The 21,365-nt window shown below is 41.1% G+C and overlaps 2 protein-coding genes across 5 annotated transcripts in view; both read right to left on the bottom strand.

The window, feature by feature from the left end:
• Positions 1–7,630, bottom strand: part of xdh (xanthine dehydrogenase) — a 59,269-nt gene extending 51,639 nt beyond the window's left edge. For both annotated transcript variants that reach the window (XM_061889967.1, XM_061889968.1), the window contains exons 1-3: positions 7,275–7,630; positions 5,137–5,328; positions 2,320–2,377 (exon numbers count right to left, since the gene is read on the bottom strand). In XM_061889967.1, coding sequence (XP_061745951.1) covers positions 2,320–2,377; positions 5,137–5,328; positions 7,275–7,280 — 256 coding nt within the window. In that variant the 5' untranslated portion in view covers positions 7,281–7,630. The remainder of the gene's footprint in view (positions 1–2,319; positions 2,378–5,136; positions 5,329–7,274) is intronic.
• A 3,716-nt stretch (positions 7,631–11,346) lies between these two features.
• Positions 11,347–21,365, bottom strand: part of dnajc27 (DnaJ (Hsp40) homolog, subfamily C, member 27) — a 16,517-nt gene continuing 6,498 nt past the window's right edge. For 2 of the 3 annotated variants that reach the window (XM_061889972.1, XM_061889974.1), the window contains 2 exons: positions 19,332–19,492; positions 14,763–15,228 (listed from right to left, as the gene is read on the bottom strand). In XM_061889972.1, coding sequence (XP_061745956.1) covers positions 15,096–15,228; positions 19,332–19,492 — 294 coding nt within the window. In that variant the 3' untranslated portion in view covers positions 14,763–15,095. Of the gene's footprint in view, positions 12,477–14,762; positions 15,229–19,331; positions 19,493–21,365 lie in introns of those variants that run through there. The other variant, XM_061889973.1, reaches the window with a different exon arrangement.

Below are 21,365 nucleotides of genomic sequence, written 5' to 3'. Positions count from 1 at the left end.
AGGGGCGTGGAACAGGGTTACACTGAGGGCCACATCGCAGTGATGGCTGCCCTAGGAGGGCCACTCTTAAGCGTATATCATTCATCAACACAAATGTAGAAGACTTCACCTCAAGATATTATTGAATATCAGATTTGTATCACATACGCTGTAAGAAATAGATTTTTCAGTAAAAAACAAAAACACTGGCAGCTGAGTGGCCGCCACAACTTCACCATAACATTCTTGATGGTTTCTACAACATATTACTGTACATGGAAAAACAGTACTATAGTTTTTTTTTACTGTACAATCCTGGCAACTGAGCTGCCAGTCTATTGTTTTTTTTACTGTAAAATCTATTGTCATTTCTGCAGTGTACAATTTGATGAAGAACTTGCTTTGATATAACTCACATATTTATTTTGTTTTCATTTGAAAAAGTTTGAAATGAATGATAGTATTATATTTGTTGCATTTAGTGTTGTCCAGAGACCAATATTTTGGTACCGCTACCAAAATACTTTTTGTTACTTTTCTAAATAAAGAGGACCACAAAAAATGTCATTATTGTCTTTAATTCAACAAACAATCGTAGAGTACATAAAAGATATGTTTATTATTGCAATTTAGTCCTTAAATAAAATGTTGAACATACTAGACTATTTGTCTTTTAGTAGTAAGTAAACAAACAAAGTGTCAATTGTGTCATTTATACAACTATTATTTTGTACACATTATGAGGGACAAGTGCTAGAAAATGAATTATTAATCTACTTGTTCATTTACTGTTAATATCTGCTTACTTTCTCTTTGACATGTTCTATCTACACTTCTGTTCAAATGTAATAATCACTTATTCTTCTCTTCTTTGATACTTTAAATTAGTTTTGGATGATAGCACACATTTAGGTATGGATCTGACACCAAGTAGTTACAGGATCATACTCTGGTCAACATTTAAAGTTAAAGTAGCAATGATTGTCTCACACACACACTGGGTGTGGCAAAATGTGTCCTCTGCATTTGACCCATCCCCATGTTCATCCCCTGGGAGGTGAGGGGAGCAGTGAGCAGCAGCATGGGCCGCGCTCGGGAATCATTTGGTGATTTAACCCCCACTCCCAACCCTTGACGCTGAGTGCCAAGCAGAGACGTAATGGGTCCCATTTGTTGTAGTCCTTGGTTTGACTCGGCCGGGGTTTGAACTCACAACCTCCCAGTCTCAGGGCGGACACTGTAACCACTAGACCACTGAGCTGGTGTAAGTCCTCAGGTGTCCAGAGAAGTACTTCCTGACTTTATAAACATAATATCATTTTTTTTTTAGACTAAAAGATCTTGTGATGATAAAAAATATCGATGTAATCATAGTAGTATCGACTAGATACGCTCCTGGACTTGGTATCATTACAGTGGATGTCTGGTGTAGATCCACCCTTGGTGTTTGTTTACATTGTGACGCCGGTGAGCTATTGTATCCTCCTAGGGTGTGTAGTGAAGCATGTTCAGCTATTCCTCATCCTCCAGTGATAATGATACATGTAAGAAACTCACTTTATTTGTCGCCATGGAGGCCAGGATTAGTCAGCCAGCGATTGTGGGTCTGATGGACCCCTTGCATTTTGTGGCTATCAAACACTTTTATGTTCAAATACTGAACAGATGTTTATTGGGATAAGGTCAACATCTGTTCAGTATTTGAACATAAAAGTGTTTGATTGTGAGGCATTAAAAGCCACAAAATGCAAGGGGTCCATCAGACCCACAAACGCTGGCTGAGTAACAACAATATGAACGTTGCACGGAAAATTTCTCTGCCAGTTTCTGCATCCCACAGGGATTCTTCTTTGGCGTTTCTGCACCTGCGCTTCCCACACAAGGTTGCAACATTGTTTGTCAACACTGTCTGCTCTCATTTTCTCGCACATTTGACCCTCTGATGTTCTGTGTACCTACACTATGTCCTCCTCCTGTCTAGGCCAGCTCTGTGTGTGTGTGTGTGTGTGTGTGTGTGTGTGTGCGTGTGTGTGTGTGTGGGAATGTGTGTGTGTGTGTGTGTGTGGTACACATAACATTCTTTTCCACACTTCTATCAGCCCCGGTCCAGTGGACCCGAACATCTTATATGTAATAGAAATTAATTAATTGTATGATTTTTCTTTTAATAAAAAATGAAAAGGGGGTCGCAGACCCCGAACACCACCCAATGATGTGGTGTTGTTACCCGCATGCATAAATTTGACTAATTCTAAAAAATGGGCCCTCTGAAGGCAGCCATTACTGCGATGTGGCCCTCAATGGAAGCAAATTTGAAATGTTACGTAGAGTGTGGCTTACGTTTCCTCCTCAGATAGGTGAGTAATGTCATGTCAGGATCTGGGTTGGTCTCCACCACCTGAAAAAACATAATGGTAAATGTTAAATAGTAAATGGGTTGTACTTGTATAGCGTTTTTCTACCCCTTTTTTAAAGGAGCCCAAAGCGCTTTGACAGTATTTCCACATTCACTCATTCACACACACATTCATACACTGATAATCAAGTCATTTATGGCATATCAATAAATTACAGGAATAACACAACATTTGCTATACGTTTAATTACATACAGTCAAGAAAATAAGTATTTGAACACCCTGCTATTTTGCAAGTTCTCCCACTTAGAAATCATGGAGGGGTGTGAAATGTTGACAGTAGGTGCATGTCCAGTGTATGAGACATAACCTAAAAAGAAAAATCCAGAAATAACAATCTATGATTTTTTAACAATTTATTCGTGTGATACAGCTGAAAATAAGTATTTGAACACCTGTCTATCAGCTAAAATTCTGACCCTCAAAGACCGGTTAGTCCGCCTTTAAAAGTCCTCCTCCTCCACTCCGCTGTATCATCCTGAATCAGATGCACCTGTGTGAGGTCGTTAGCTGCATAAAGACACCTGTCCACCCCATACAATCAGTAAGACCCAAACATTCAGCATGGCTAAGAGCAAAGAGCTGTCCAAAGACAGCAGACACAAAATTGTACAACTCCACAAGGATGGTAAGGGCTCTGGAGAAATTGTCAAGCAGCTTGGTGAAAAAAGGTCCACTGTTGGAGCAATCATTAGAAAATGGAAGAAGCTAAACATGACGCTCAATCTCAATGGGAGTGGAGCCCCATTTAAGATATCACCTGGTGGGGTCTCAATGATGCCAAGAAAGGTGAGGAATCAGCCCAGGACTACACGGCAGAACTTGGTCAATGACCTGAAAAGAGCTGGGACCACTGTTTCCATGGTGACTGTTGGTAATACACTAAGACATCATGGTTTGAAATCATGCATGGCACGGAAGGTTCCCCTGCTTAAACCAGAACATGTTAAGGCCCGCATTAAGTTGGCCAATGACCATTTGGATGATCCAGAAGAGTCATGGGAGAAGGTTTTGTGGACAGATGAGACCAAAAGTGACCTTTTTGGTCTTTCTTTGCACTTCTATATTTTTTATATTTACATTGTTTTCTAGCATGCACACGATTCTGATTCTGATCATTCCACCATGCGTATTTGCAGGAAGAAGAATGATGCCTACCATCCCAAGAACACCATCTCTACTGTGAAGCATGGGGGTGGTAGCATCATGCTTTGGGGGTGTTTTTCTGCTCATGGGACAGGACGACTGTACTGTATTAAGGAGAGGATGTATTGTGAGATTTTGGGCAAGAACCTCCTTCCCTCAGTCAGATCATTGAAGATGAGTCGTGGCTGGATCTTCCAACATGACAATGACCCAAAGCACACAGCCAGGAAAACCAAGAATTGGCTTCGTAAGAACCGTATCAAGGTTCTGGAGCGGCCTAGCCAGTCTCCAGACCTAAATCCAATTGAAAATCTTTGCAGGGAGCTGAAAGTCTGAGTTGGTCAGCGACAGCCCAGAAAGCTGAGTGATCTAGAGAAGATCTGTGGGCCAAAATCCCTCCTGCAGTCTGTGCAAAGCTGCTGAAGAACTACAGGAAACCTTTGACCTCTGTCATTGCAAACAAAGGCTACTCTACCAAATATTAATGTTGGTGTTCAAATACTCATTTTCAGCTCTATCACACAAATAATTGTTAAAAAATCATAGATTGTGATTTCTGGATTTTTCTTTTTATGTTCTCTGTCATACAGTGGACATCATGCACCTACTGTCAACATTTCACACCCCTCCATGATTTCTAAGTGGGAGAATATGCAAAATAGCAGGATGTTCAAATACTTATTTTCTTGACTGTAGTCATGTACATACAGTATAACATACAGTACAGGCCAAAGGTTTTCTTTATTTCCATGACTATGTACATTGTAGATTGTCACATCAAAACTATGAATGAACACATGTGGAGTTATGTACTTTAAAAAATAGGTGAAATAACACGTTTTATATTCGAGTTTCTTCAAAATAGCTACCCTTTGCTCTGATTGACACTCTTGGCATTCTCTCCATGAGCTTCAAGCACACCTGTGAAGTGAAAACCATTTCGGGTGACTACCTCTGGAAGCTCATGGAGATGGGATCTGTGCCGAGGGTGTGGTTGTGGCTTGTGCAGCCCTTTGAGACACTCGTGAATTAGGGCTATATAATGTATGTACATTGGTTGATGGTTGATTGATTGAGAGATTGCCAACGAGTGTGCAAAGTAGTAATTATCAATCAATCAATCAATGTTTATTTATATAGCCCCAAATCACAAATGTCTCAAAGGACTGCACAAATCATTACGACTACAACATCCTCGGAAGAACCCACAAAAGTGCAAGGAATTAGGGTGGCTATTTTGAAGAAACTAGAATATAAAACATTTTTTCAGTTATTTCACCTTTTTTTGTCAAGTACATAACTCCTCATGTGTTCATTTATAGTTTTGATGTGGCAATCTACAATGTAAATAGTCATGGAAATAAAGAAAACACATTGAAAGAGGAGAAGGTGTCTAAACTTTTGGCCTGTACTCTACACGCAGTACTAATATTTCTCCCGTTAGTCATCTGCAGCTGCAAGCCTGCGACTTCCTCTCGCTGCCAACATCAAAACATCCTGACTGCGTGCACTCGACTGTATTTTTAATGATCACATTGATAATATTGAATGTTGATTAGCAATTAAATATGATAAAGGTCACTTAGTAGGCTTACCTTCTTCCCGTTAACAAAGAAAATGAGCTCATCATCCCATGTTTGTTTGTCCTCCATGTTTCTGTCCACGTCCCTCATTCTGAGAGACTTCTCTTTTTTCTCAAGTCTAATACCAGTTGGCAGAATTGCAAAGGGGTGTGTGATGTTTTCTCCGCCTCCCCAGGCCCAAAACACCCAGCAGTGACTCAGCTGCTAAAGCAGAAAAAACAAGCACTCGATCTTTAGCATCGCATATGAACTTTGAATCCTGACACGGCAAGTTCACTGCTGTAAGTAATTATTCACAGCCTGGCAGGTGGCTCGGGGCAAACACCAGCAAATATCCTTTATGTCCATCCATTTGACCAATTTGTACGGAAGGCCAGTCAAAAGAACAACCGGGTGAATGAGGAACATCCTGCTGACACATTGTTTGAAAAGAGATGTAAATAATGGTTCTCCGTACACATTCCACATGTGACTCTTCTGTCCTTCTTTCACACGAGAACAGACCTTCTGCTGATGAGACATGGCTGACACTTACTGACTGCTTTACTGCAGCAGTTGCGAACAAAGCCTTCAAAGACCGCTTTTATGACCTTAGACTCGTTGGTCAAGGTTTAACAATTGTTGATAAGCCTTTATTAAAGATGGTTATGTCCGTGCTGCAGCATTTACTTGATTACTCGCCTGAGCGCTGGTTGAACGACGCCAGGCGCCAATGCAGGAGAACAGAGAGATAATGGAAAAAACACAGGCTGCATGTGTCTTTTGCCATTTTCAAAGAGATCCTGTTGTCCTTTCAGATGACTGTAAAAGCAGAGATGAAAATATATCTGTCTGAGACTATAGCTGCCAACTGGAACAACCCCAGAGCTCTGTTCAAGACCCTAACATTGTCATTGATGCGCCCAAATCTGTTGATTTTCTTCTGAAATCTGTGAACATTGTCTCCACTTTTTCACAGACAAAATTGTGTCAACGAGAGGCAGTTTATCTCAGTCTTCCTATGACCCTTCTATTCCTCTGCACTTCTCTTCTGTTTCCATCAGCTTGAGCCGGTGACCTTCTCCTTCCTAAAGGACACAGTTGGTCATATGAAAGAAGCCCTCTGGTTCTCCTGCAGATGCCCTCCCACCTCGCCTTGCTACTATTGGATCAAGTGCCCTTAACCTTATCAATAGTAGCCTCTCTTCTGAGTTTAAACATGCAGTGGTACGACCTTTACTTAAAAAAACAAGCCTCAATCCCTATCTCTAATCTTCCATACATTTCCAAAATATTAGAGAAGGTTGTCTACAGTCAGTTGTTGCCCTTCTTGGAGGAAAATGGTATCACTGAGCTGTTCCAGTCCGCTTTCAAAGCCCTCCACAGCACAGAGTCAGCGCTTCTAAAAGTATCTAACTATCCTCCTGTCAACAGATTCTGGTAAATATGTCGTCCTGGTGCTCTTACATCTGTCTGCTGCCTTCCACACCGTCCACCTTGCCACCTCAATCACTCGTCTTGAGAACTGTGTGGGCATTAAGGCAGCCTCCCTCAACTGGTTACGGTCCTACATAACTGACTGGAGTTTTAGTGTAAAAATAGACAGCTTCATTATGTCTTCCACAGCTCCTCTATCAGACGGGGTCCCCCAGGGCTCAATCCTTGGCCCCCTTTTATTTGCGCTTTACCTACAGTGTGCAAAGCGGTAACCAGAGCAAAAGGGTGGCTATTTTGAAGAAACTAGAATATAAAACATGTTATTTCACCTTTTTTGTGAAGTACATAACTCCACATGTGTTCATTCATAGTTTTGATGTGACAATCTACAATGTAATTAGTCATGAAAATACAGAAAACACATTGAATGAGGAGAAGGTGTGGCCAAACTTTTGGCCTGTACTGCAAGTAGACTTGTATTTATTGACTGACATGACACAAAATATATCCATTTCAAATTCCAACTTTCTAGCTTTAGGAAACACTAAAATATATATTTTTTAAAATGTGTTGGTCAATAAGTTACATTTTTCAATCAAACACAGTGAAAAATAATGGAATCACTCCAATTGTGAAGGGTTAAATATGGAGTCATTAAAAAAAAAAAAAACAGCTCTTTGTTGCATCACCTCCTGCAGTTGTAAGACATACAATTAACGAGTGACAAACAGTACCTTCATCCATCTTGCTGTTGTAAGATCATCTTTGCAGGCTCCATCTTGTCATGGAGCATTTTCTTCCATTTCCACCACAGTCTTCTCAATCGGAGAGAGACCAGGACCATTTGCGGGCCAGGACATGGATTGAGGGCAGCACGGTGGTAGAGGGGTTAGTGTGTCTGCCTCACAATACGAAGGTCATGAGTAGTCCTGGGTTCAATCCCGGGCTCGGGATCTTTCTGTGTGGAGTTTGCATGTTCTCCCCGTGACTGCGTGGGTTCCCTGCGGGTACTCGGGCTCCTTCCCAACTCCAAAGACATGCACCTGGCGATAGGCTCCTCCCACCTCCAAAGACATGCACCTGGGGATAGGCCCCTCCCACCTTCAAAGACATGCACCTGGGGATAGGCCCCACCCACCTCCAAAGACATACACCTGGGGATAGGCCCCTCCCACCTCCAAAGACATGCACCTGGGGATAGGCCCCTCCCACCTCCAAAGACATGCACCTGGGGATAGGCCCCTCCCACCTCCAAAGACATGCACCTGGGGATAGGCCCCACCCACCTCCAAAGACATGCACCTGGGGATAGGCCCCACCCACCTCCAAAGATATGCACCTGGGGATAGGCCCCACCCACCTCTTAAGACATGCACCTGGGGATAGGCCCCTCCCACCTCCAAAGACATGCACCTGGGGATAGGCCCCACCCACCTCCAAAGACATGCACCTGAGGATAGGTTGATTAGGGACCATTTAGTGTTGCCAATGTGTGAATGTTGTCTGTCTATCTGTGTTGGCCCTGCGATGAGGTGGCGACTTGTCCAGGGTGTACCCCGGCTGCCATCCGATCATTGGTGTCGTTAGACCTATTTTAGGGGGGCTGTAGCCCTCCTAAAATATTCTTAAGCCCCCTTAAATAATTTGGGGTTTTATATATATATTTATATATATATATTTTTTTTTTTTACAAATACATGCCGACATATTCATTATAATGTGGCCCGAATATGAGTTTAAATAAATAATCACATAACCTAGGGGTCGCCAACCTTTACCACTCAAAGAGCCCTTTTGACCCGTTTCACAAAATAAAGAAAAGTATGGGAGCCACAAGACTCTTTTGAAATTTAAAATGAAATAACACAGCGTACAAAGTTGTGTTCTGCTTTGTGCTATGTAACAACCAAAGGTCTCAGACACGCGGCCCGTACCTTAATATGAAAATGTAATATTAGTGCGAGTTTTATTTGAATGCCGCTTGACAACATCACATTTGCCAACCATCTCAATTTTTCCGGGAGACTACCGACTTTCAGAGCAACCTTTCTCATGACTATCTGCTGGTTTTCAACCTTTCTCATGACTATCTGCTGGTTTTCAACCTTTCTCATGACTATCTGCTGGTTTTCACCCTAACAACAATAATAAGGGGGTGCTATGATGACAATTTGTTTAGCGTCCTCCACAAATGTAACAAACAGCTTCCCAGCCAATTCGCATGTTGTATGTGGCTTCTGCAGAGACACATACGCGACTGCAAGGCATACTTGTTCAACAGCCATACAGGTCACACTGAGGGTTGTGATACAAACATCTTAAGCACTCTTACAATAATATGCGCCAAACTGTGAACCCACAATTCGGGAGAACATTCGCACTGTAAGACATTATAAACACAACATAACAAATACCCAGAATCCCATGCATCCCTTACAATTACAGGCGCCATTATACACCCCCGCTAGCACCAAACCCCAACCCCCCCAAACCCGCCCACCTCAACTGACGCACGGAGGGGATAGTGGGATGTACAATGGAGCCCGGAATAGTTAGGGACCGCCAAGTGCCCTGCCTTCGGCTTCCGGCCAGCTCACAATGCACCCGACCTCTATGGCCCCTCCTATGAGTGGTGAGCCCATTGGAGGGATGACCCACGTTGTCTCTTCGGGCTGATGCCGCTTGCCATCGTGCCCCAACTACGGGCCTGGCTCCAGAGGGGGCCTTCGGTGACCAGCGTCCGGGCAAAAGAAATCTGACTCAATTTTGTTATGTATCCATAGAAGTCTTCGAGCTGCTCTTTGTCTGATCCCTCACCTAGGACCTGTTTGTCTTGGGAGACCCTACCAGGGGGCATGAAAGCCCCCGGACAACATAGCTCCTAGGATCATTTGGACACGCAAACTCCTCTACCACGGTAAGGTGGCAGCTCAGAGAGGAGATATATATATATATATAGTGGGGCAACAAAGTATTTAGTCAGCCAGCGATTGTGCAAGTTCTCCCACTTCAAATGATGACAGAGGTCTGTCATTTTCATCATAGGTACACTTCAACTGGGAGAGACAGAATGTGAAAAAATCTCAGGATACATTGCCCCATTCATTCTTTCCTTAACACGGATCAATCGTCCTGTCCCCTTAGCAGAAAAACAGCCCCAAAGCATGATGTTTCCACCCCCATGCTTCACAGTAGGTATGGTGTTCTTGGGATGCAACTCAGTATTCTTCTTCCTCCAAACACGACAAGTTCAGTTTATACCAAAAAGTCCTATTTTGGTTTCATCTGACCCCATGACATTCTCCCAAGTGCTCTCTGGCAAACTTCAGACGGGCCTGGACATGCACTGGCTTAAGCAGGGGGACACGTCTGGCACTGCAGGATTTTATTCCCTGTCGGCGTAGTGTGTTACTGATGGTAACCTTTGTTACTTTGGTCCCAGCTCTCTGCAGGTCATTCACCAGGTCCCCCAGTGGTTCTGGGATTTTTGCTCACCGTACTCATGATCATTTTGACCCCACGGGATGAAATCTTGCCTGGAGCCCCAGATCGAGGGAGATTATAAATGGTCTTGTATGTCTTCCATTTTCTGATAATTTTTCACAGCAAGCTGCTTGCCTATTGTAGATTCACTCTTCCCAGTCTGGTGCAGGTCTACAATTCTTTTCCTGGTGTCCTTCGACAGCTCTTTGGTCTTGGCCATAGTGGAGTTTGGAGTCTTGACTGTTGGAAGCTGTGGACAGGTGTCGTTTATACAGATAACATAGTTCGAACAAGTGCCATTAATATAAGTAAAGAGTGGAGGACAGAAGAGCTTCTTAAAAAAGAAGTTACAGGTCTGTGAGAGCCAGAGATCTTCCTTGTTTGAAGTGACCAAATACTTATTTTCCACCATCATTTACAAATAAATTATTTAAAATTCCTACAATGTGAATTCCTGGATTTGTTTTCACATTCTGTCTCTCCCAGTTGAAGTGTACCTATGATGAAAATTACAGACCTCTGTAATCATTTGAAGTGGGAGAACTTGCACAATCGCTGGCTGACTAAATACTTTTTTGCCCCACTGTGCGTATATATATATATATATATATATATATATATATATAAGTATATATATATATATATATATATATATATATATATATATATATATATATATATATATAAATATGTGTGTATGTATATATATATATATATATATATATATATATATATATATATACACACAGTGGGGCATATATATATATGCCGAAGTTTTGTGCTTGTGCGCTACGTTCGCTCGCATTCTGTGCATCCTCGGAGGGCTAAGTTCCCCTTGTCCTTAAAAGCTAGTGATGCCCCTGCGTCTAATTGAAACTGAGAAAGGCACCGGTGTCCCCCGCTACCCCAAAGGGAATAAGTGGTAGAAAATGGATGGGATGGACATGGATTGACCTTCTGTGTCTTTCTGCGAGGACATTTGTTCCAGTTTTTGCTGATGGCGAGATGCATGATTATCTTGAAAGTGTTACCATCCCCAAACATCCTGTCCATTGGTGGAGGAAGACAAGTGTCAATGTGCATTGATTGAAGCTATAGTGGCAGCCATCAATCACAGCTGTGCCGTCACCCGACATATCATCCACGACTATAGAAATGTTTCCTTCAGGCAGTCGTATTCAGAGATCTCAGTGGAATGGCACCAAAGATTGGTGATTGATCACTTAAGGATGACTTTCATTTAGCTTTTCTGCATTTTAATTCCATTTCCTCTGGGTGACTTCTTACAGCTGGCACACAAATGATGACTCCAGTTTACACACATTTATTTTCAATTAGTTTTATCGTGCATTTTCAAGACATTTTTTTTTAGGTTTTCTGTCTTGTGACTATGTGCTCTACTGTCTGGACTGTTGTTGTTATGTTGTCTATTACCATTGTTGTTATGTTGTCTATTACCATTGTTGTTATGTTGTCTATTACCATTGTTGTTATGTTGTCTATTACCATTGTTGTTATGTTGTCTATTACCATTGTTGTTATGTTGTCTATTACCATTGTTGTTATGTTGTCTATTACCATTGTTGTTATGTTGTCTATTACCATTGTTGTTATGTTGTCTATTACCATTGTTGTTATGTTGTCTATTACCATTGTTGTTATGTAGTCTATTACCATTGTTGTTATGTTGTCTATTACCATTGTTGTTATGTTGTCTATTACCATTGTTGTTATGTTGTCTATTACCATTGTTGTTATGTTGTCTATTACCATTGTTGTTATGTTGTCTATTACCATTGTTGTTATGTTGTCTATTACCATTGTTGTTATGTTGTCTATTACCATTGTTGTTATGTTGTCTATTACCATTGTTGTTATGTTGTCTATTACCATTGTTGTTATGTTGTCTATTACTATTGTTGTTATGTTGTCTATTACCATTGTTGTTATGTTGTCTATTACCATTGTTGTTATGTTGTCTATTACCATTGTTGTTATGTTGTCTATTACCATTGTTGTTATGTTGTCTATTACCATTGTTGTTATGTTGTCTATTACCATTGTTGTTATGTTGTCTATTACCATTGTTGTTATGTTGTCTATTACCATTGTTGTTATGTTGTCTATTACCATTGTTGTTATGTTGTCTATTACCATTGTTGGTACATTCATTCTTCCTACATTATTGATACAAATGATTGTTAGAGTGTAATAATTAGAGTTAGCTGTGATAGTGCCACCATGATACAACATTTGTATAATAATGCTTAAATCAAGTAAGAGTAGAAGTCAATGGAACAATGACTGAATAGAGACTCAGTGAGGGTGGGATTAAATAAATGATCTTCTTCCCACTCCCTTTCAGGAAAAACTGGACAATAATGCTTACATACTGTACATTACCTTTTGCACTATTATGTGTTGTCAACTTTGTATTTTTTTAATGTCATTCCCTGCAATAAATACATTAATGAAAAAAATGAAAGTAATGTATTTTCCCAACAAAGGCACAGAGAGTCTGATGCTGCTTTTAATCTTCATTCCCAACATTCACATCTCAACAGCGACACACATGACATTGCTATCGCTTGCAGACGACACAGAACCTCCTTATTATGATTATTATTATTATTGTTACATCAAGCGAGGTGACATTCACAAACCCCTTGAATTATGAGCATCAATATTATGACACAAAATATGTTTGTTGCCATAATTATGACAACTGGTTATGGATTTTAATTATAGTTCTTAATATATTACTCAGTTATTACATTTGTATAACTACAAGTATTTCAAGAGCTAGTCTCAGTGTCACAAAATCTGTGGGAATAATATTTTTTTTGGGATGACATAAATTTGCATGCATTTTATCTTTTAGTACCAGATCAGGCACCAATAGCATTTTTGGCACTACTATCAGTTAAAAGGACGCCATCCCTACCCAATACACACCCAGCTTTTAAATTCCAAAGCTTTATTTTGCCAATTCAAATGTTACCCTACAGAATAAAATATATTCTTACACCAAGATAACTTCTGTCATGATTGTTTTTTAAAGATTCCAAAACACAAAGTGCATCTAAACAAAAAAACTTGCCAATTTAATATTTTTAATTGCTATCATGATTATTAACTTAAATATAGCATATTTAGGTGGTTGTAATTGTTCATTGATGAAGTATTGTCAATGCAATTAAGTGTAGTGTATTTTATAGATAAGCATTTCTTAAATACTTAGTTGGGTTTACCATGTTTGTTCAGGTCCTTTAATTTTTTATTAAACACCTGCTTTTCGACAGTTCCATAAACTGCAGATAAGTAGCCTTTTTACAAGTAATAAGTTATTTCCTAAAAATAAACGTTTTAAAATATAGATATATTCCTACAGTTGTGCTGTCGTCATTGGAATTTCATTACCGGCATGTTAGAAGACATCACTCAAAGCAGGGGGACATTTTAATACAAATCCGCATGATTAGCACAATAAACTGACACCTTTGCATTTCATTGGCAATTGAAACATACTGTACTGAGAGGTAGCGCATTTCACCTCCAAAAGTATCCCATACAAATGATTACACATACAGTAAATGTTGCGCATATTGACTTTAGTTGAGAGTTGTCTTTAACACTACTGTAACTTGGGAGTCTGGGGCCGTATTTATCAAGCTTCTTAGAATTACTCCAGAAAAGTCTGCTAAGAGTTGACTTATGAGTAAAGAAATTCTTCGCTGAAAGCTGCACTTAAAAATGTGATATCAAGCGTCTTACTCACACTTTCAGCAAAGTGTAGGACTGAATCTTAAGTGTCACACTCAGAGCTGAATTACGACATTACTATGTGCCGTAAACGGAATTTTAGGTGACGTCATTTCTGTGTCCATAAAAAAAAGACCAATCACGGAAGGGAATAATCCCTAGTCTAAGAATAAAGAAATATCTTAGAAATATTTAAGTGGACAAGGGGAGTGTATATTTCGACAATAAACTACAAAATAATACAAAACAGACAAACAATATTGGCAATGAACCAAAAATAAATGTTTCCTTTTCTTTCATTTAGTACCCGTGCGTGATGGGTGGACCCAGGCCACATGGGAACCACGTCCAAGATTTTGTGGTCTGCATGGAAGACTACTTGCGTGTTGATGCTGTGGTACCTCTTCCTATTAACAAACACACTCTGGGCCACACTTGGAGCGATGCTCCCTACATGTGTACCATCGATTGCCTCGACCACTCCAGGGAAGCCAGCTACCTGCATGAGCGCAGTTTGCTTCTGCTGAATTATCCGGGCTGTAGTTGGAAAGTCAATGAAAGGCATGACGAGGTGAGGAGCAGTAAGGGCCATTACTGTTTCCATAACAGTTCTGCTTACTGATGGTTGTGATGGCTCCAAATCATCAGCGTTACACTGTTGCATTTTCCCAGTGGCGAGATATGGAAGCTTTGTGATGACCTTTAGTTGTGCTGTGAAAGCTCTGCTGTGTGATGTTGCTGATGAGATGACGCCCCTTATTAAATCTGTTACAAAAATAATACCCGCTCTGTCTAAACGATACCGTTTGATCAGCTGCTCGTCATCAAACAAAGCCAGGACATCCTTCCGCTCCCTGAAGGTTGGCGCACGTCTCTCTGGCCTCAGTGCCATCCCCCGCTGGCATCTCCTAACCACTCGGGACACCTCTGAAGGTCTCTTAAATATCGTGGAGAGTAGGAGTGATTCTTAGACTTAAGAGAGTTGATAAATAGCTTTTATTCTTAAGTTTGAGAGTAGGACTAAATTTTGCTAATTCTCGGGACTTAAGTGTAAAATGGCCCTCTAGGACACTTGATAAATAAGGCCCCTGATCTTCTGCTTTGTTGACAACATGCTCAGGTAAACACCGTGAAGAGAGTCTCAGCACTCGATGCTTTTGTAAATGTAAGCTCCTGTATACACACATGCACTTGCTAGATCTGCTTGGCAGAGTGTAAATTGGCACAAAATAGTTGCAATATTGAAAAGTACTAATAAACAAATAAATAAATAAATAAATGTCAGCCATGATGCATGAGGTGTACCTGTGTTATTTTATATTCTTCAGCAGGGAGGTGCGTGCATTAACCACTGCCTTGAAAGCGTCCTCGCTTCCAGGGGCCACACATTTGTCCGGGTGGAGAAGTACTGCCAGTTTTCTGTAGGCCTTGTTGACCTCCTCCCTAGAAACCCAAATAGAACAACATGAGCGGAAGTAAAAACCCAACACATTGCTAGAATGATACTGCACTCTACTATTACATACAACATGTCACAGGGATTACCAACAACGGCAAAAAAAGACATAATGGCAGCATTGGACTATAAACCTTGTTTTTAGCTCCAGTTCACACACTCTTGCTTAATTAGGAGCCTCTGCATTTCAAACACCCAATACATTCACACAAAAACAAAGGTTATGACAAAACATTCAGCAAAAATCCCATTTTATAATCCTAACTTTCACTTGTGCTCACTCCATGCCAGAATAAATAAATCAAATACATTCACACTATAAAATAATCTCGTCACACAAACGGCCTTCAAACATTCGAATGTGAAGTTTTGTCCAGCCCAGCACACACTCCACCACATCAAGGGGTTGGTTGGGACTTAAACATGTTTGAATGTTTCTGGGGGGAAAAAAGGGAACATTTTGAAGGCATTCCTTTTTACAGCCTGCAGGATGTTGCAACAGCCGAGCCGACTGGATGTGTGCCACTCCAGCTTGCTGCCAATATCCAGGAGGATTCTTTTAGTTTAGGAGAGGGAAAAAAATATGAGTTATGAGATAAATATGAGATGGGTAGGTTGTGAGTTTTAACCCCGGCCGAGTCGTACCAAAGACTATAAAAATGGGAGCCATGACCTCCCTGCTTGGCAATCAGCATCAATGCTTAGAACTGGGGGTTAAATCAACAAAGTGATTTCTGAACGCAGCCACTGCTGCTGCTCACTGCTCCCCTCACCTCCTAGGGGGTGAACAAGGGGACTGGTCAAAGGCAGAGGACACATTTCACCACACCTAGTGTGTGTGTGTGTGTGTGTGTGTGTGTGTGTGTGTGTGTGTGTGTGTGTGTGTGTGTGTGTGTGTGTGTGTGTGTGTGTGTGAGACTATCACTGGTACTTGAACTTGTAAGGAGGGGAGAGTAAGGGAGAATGGCAGGACAACAGGAAGATGAATGGTTACTGTACTAATCACCTGCAGGCCCAGGGAATGGTTACTGTACTAATCACCTGCAGTCCCAGGGAATGGTTACTGTACTAATCACCTGCAGGCCCAGAGAATGGTTACTGTACTAATCACCTGCAGGCCCAGGGAATGGTTACTGTACTAATCACCTGCAGGCCCAGGGAATGGTTACTGTACTAATCACCTGCAGGCCCAGGGAATGGTTACTGTACTAATCACCTGCAGGCCCAGGGAATGGTTACTGTACTAATCACCTGCAGGCCCAGAGAATGGTTACTGTACTAATCACCTGCAGGCCCAGGGAATGGTTACTGTACTAATCACCTGCAGGCCCAGAGAATGGTTACTGTACTAATCACCTGCAGGCCCAGAGAATGGTTACTGTACTAATCACCTGCAGGCCCAGGGAATGGTTACTGTACTAATCACCTGCAGGCCCAGGGAATGGTTACTGTACTAATCACCTGCAGGCCCAGGGAATGGTTACTGTACTAATCACCTGCAGGCCCAGGGAATGGTTACTGTACTAATCACCTGCAGGCCCAGAGAATGGTTACTGTACTAATCACTTTCCAGGCCCAGAGAGGACACCAGACAGACCTACCAGTTCGCTTAAAAAATGTTGGAAGATAGGAACATTCCTAAAAACAGCAGAGTGCTGCCATAAACAGATGATCTGTAAATATGTTTTTTTGCAGCAGGCCCTTAAAAATGTAGAGTGATCCTGTTGTACAGACACAGCTGTTTGGTTTTCCACAATACAGAAACGATAGCACAGGCCAAACTCATATGTCCACTGCAGAGGACGCTGCTTCCCGGGAATGGACAAACTTGAAATAATAGTGAAGGGGTAAGTCTGACCCCCAGCCCTGAGCCCCAAACTCAATTGAGTCGACCAGTCCTGCTGCCTGTCCATCATGACGTTGCTCACAATGTGTGCGATACAAAATGATATCAAATTGATTAGCTGTGCTGCTGAAGGGTTACTTTGATGACCATATTAGACCATAAAGAAACAATGACTGCATTTCCATGCACTAAATTAGTCTGACTTGTCAAATAGTTGATTTGGTGTGTGGTCACGCTGGCATGTGAAGTCCGTGCACACTCACTTCCACAACATGCAAATGGGCAGCAGAATGTCATGGCCACAGCGGGGGACTCCTGCTGTTTGCATTCAAGTCAATGTGTCCCTTTTCACCAAAATCCTGGTGACGTTCCGCAACATTCCGCTAAATATAGGCAGAGCTTCTATATATGCCAGCTGCCGCAACAAAGCCGTTCAGTTTAGCCAAAATCTGCTTGTGTTGGACAGGAAGTCAAGCACAAACACAGAATGTACCTCTCAGCATTAATGGTGCCTTCACAGATGTGTAAGTTAGCCATGCCTTGGCCACTAATACACCCCCATACCATCACACATGCTGACTACCACACTTTCACCCTACAACAATCACTAATACACCCCCATACCATCACACATGCTGACTACAACACTTTCACCCTACAACAATCACTAATACACCCCCATACCATCACACATGCTGACTACAACACTTTCACCCTACAACAATCACTAATACACCCCCATACCATCACACATGCTGACTACAACACTTTCACCCTACAACAATCACTAATACACCCCCATACCATCACACATGCTGACTAGAACACTTTCACCCTACAACACTCCCCATGGTTCTTTTCCTCTTAGGTCCGGAGGACACGACGTCCACAGTTTCCAAAAACAATTTGAAACGTGGACTCGTCAGACCACAGAACACTTTTCCACTTTGCATCAGTCCATCATAGATGAGCTGGGGCTCAGCAAATCCGGGGGCGTTTCTGCACAGTGGAGTTTTAACTTGCACTTACAGATGTAGCAACCACCTGTAGTTACTGATGGTGGTTTTCTGAAGTGTTCCTGAGCCCATGTGGTGATATCCTTTACACACTAATGTCGCTTTTTGATGCAGTAGCGCTTGAGGGATCCAAGGCGCGTAATATCATGGCTTACATGCAGTGATTTCTCCAGATTCTCTGAACCTTTTGATGATATTACGGCGCGTATCAGATGTTGAAATCCCTAAATGCCTTGCCATAGCTGCTTGAGAAATGTTGTTCTTAAACAATTTGCTCAGGCATTTGTTGACAAAGTGGTGACCCTCGCCCCGTCCTTGTTTGTGAATGAGTGAGCATTTCATGGAAGCTGCTTTTATAGCCAATCATGGCACCCACCTGTACCCCAATTAGCCTGTTCACCTGTGGGATGTTCCAAATAAGTCTTTGATGAGCATTCCTCAACTTTCTCACTCTTTTTTGCCACTTGTGCCAGCTTTTTTGAAACATGTTGCAGCCATCCAATTCCATCCATCCATTTTCTACTGCTTATTCCCTTTGGGTTCACGGGGGGCACCAATTCCAAATACCGTAAGCTAATATTTGCAAAAAAGAACAAAGTTTGTCAGTGTGAAGATGAAATATCTTGTCTTTGCAGTCTATTCTATTGAATATAAGTTGAAAAGGATTTGTTGTATTCTCTTTTTTTTTTAGCATTTACACAAGGTGACAACTTCACTGCTTTTGGGCTTTGTACAATAGTTTGATTACAACCTTTGAGTACAATGATAAAGGTTTTATAAATGTACTATTAATATTAGTATCAGGCTCATTAATAAAGGAGGAACAGGAAAGTTCAACTTGAGGTGTCACTAATACAAATCTGGAGGTGAGGCACATGATGAATAGGAGTTTAGATATAGATATAGTATTGTCCACACCACATTACAATAGTCAAATATTTTTGTTCAGCGTGTGGCAACATGCAACTAAGTATCCGTCTGCCTGCCTATCGGTTAAGAGTGACTTGAAGAGAAACAAAAATAGTCATGGGCGTGCATTTGTAACCATGAAACATCAGAACATGAAACAATGTAACCCATGCACCCCTTTTAGTTAGGTGGAGAAGACATCTAGAGGTGGATATATTTAACACCGAGTTGCATAAGAGTGACTTTCATTGGATGTCACATGCCGACGTCAATCATCTCTTGTATTGCACCTATAAAATGACATAAACGCTGAACTCACCGTGTGGCCCCAGGCTTGACCCCCAGCATATCCCAAGAGTCTTTACTGTTTCTGATACGCCTGATGGTGTCTGCTTGCTCTTTGGTGAAGCCAACGCTAACTTCTGACACAGGACGCTTCCCACCGTTCTCACACATGTCAGTGATGGAAGAGAAGAAGGCCTGCACACCACAAACACCACACACACACACACACACACTTACTATGGATTCTGCTTCAGTGCCAGGCAGGTCTGGGCGATGATGGCAAATTCCAAATCACAAATAATTCAGCCTTCTATATGATTTTGGTGAATGCACAATTATCCGACTCTCACCTACTACTCTACTTTTTGGTCAACATGATCTTATTGTAGCCAAAGTGTATCTAAATAATTGACAAAAATGTATTTTGGATACAAACTGCTCATGTTATACTGCCAGCTTAGCGTGTTTTAAGATTTGCGCCATGACACATCTGTGTAGCAAACAGTGTGACATGGCTACCTACATACGTCTTCTTCTGCCGGCTTTCTGGCAGCCTTCACACTTTGTCAAACCTTGCTGCCCGTCATTAACGGCAGTGTTCGTTAAAAGAGTGATGTATCAGTGAGAGAGAATTACAAAGGGCAAAAACATAACAGACAGTTTAGAATTCTCATCTTTGATTATTTCTACTTAAAGGGTTTCCCCTACACATAAACGATTGTGGCGCAACGCCACAGCAAGATTACTGCCGCCACATCTTAAATATAACTGGCTTCTTTTTACATGAAAACAGATTTAAGTGATATATTGTATGAATGGATAGACCATATATAGTCTATTATTTACTTATCATTGGCTATAAGTTTGAAAAACACCTCAAATATCATAAAAACTTTACTCTTTGCTTTATTTTGGAAGCAAAACTAGTGTCAGCAGCTGCTCTCGCACCTAAACCAGTTGACACCCAGCAAAAGTAAAGGGAAAAAAGGATTTAAAGCTAATGAATGCATTTCTTGTTCAAGCCAGAGTAAACTACACGAAATCTTTTGACATCACTACCAAAATAAGGTCGAACTTTAAGCCACGTGCATCTTCAAACCTCCGCTTGGACATGGCTGTGTGGAGTGTGCACGTGTGTGGCTTTTCTGCGGGCACTCCACTTCCATCCCACCTTCCAAAACATGCATGTGAGCTTAAATGGAGACTGCAAATTGTCCACAGACATAAATGTTAGAGTCAATGCTTGTCCATCTGTGACTTGCGATTGGCCATGCTAATTTCAGTTAGCTTGTCTATGGGTTGGTCCATTGTATGTTAGCATTAAGCTAGCGGCGTTAGAGCTCAACCTTCATCCTGCATAATTGTATTGCTTTTTCACTTTATTACAAATTACATTATTATTTTAACTTGATTACTACATCTATGTGCACTTCATTTGTATACTTTCTTTGGTGTGGTTAGATTTAAAGTGACTTTATTGTGAAGAATATCAACAAGACACTGTTTTTTTTAAAAATACAACTCAAAGGACTATTTACATATTGAGCAAACTAAATTGCAACATTCATGGAGGACAGAATATAGTTACCTTTTACAATAAGCAACCATTGAACCAAGAGAACACAGTCTACCGAGTCAAGTTCCTTTTGTCAAAGCTGATTTCGATTCTAATTCTGACATGAGAAAAACATATTAACATTAATAAAGGTAGTATTAATAACTAACACCACTAATATTTGTTTTTCTTCTTCGTCTTTCTTAGTTTATTTCAAACATGAGCACATTCACAACACAATACATCAGACAATTCATATCACCTCACATCACGTCCCAAAAGGATGAGGAAGAAGCAAAGCTTATTTCATTCTCCTCCTTTCCCACGTCAGAGCGCCCACAAATATATACATTCATTTACTGACTCTTTTTACAGCAAAATAGCAAAATGACATCCGCGAATGAGTAATACAACAGTTCTGTAACATGGAATTAATTAAGTCAGTCATTACCAACATACTGAGATGAAGAATATCTTATTTTCAATAAGGTTCAAAGTGTTTCTCATAATTCT

This window comes from Nerophis ophidion, linkage group LG27 (assembly GCF_033978795.1).
Source record: "Nerophis ophidion isolate RoL-2023_Sa linkage group LG27, RoL_Noph_v1.0, whole genome shotgun sequence".
NCBI classification, from domain to species: domain Eukaryota; kingdom Metazoa; phylum Chordata; class Actinopteri; order Syngnathiformes; family Syngnathidae; genus Nerophis; species Nerophis ophidion.
This window is presented reverse-complemented; position numbering and strand designations above follow the sequence as displayed.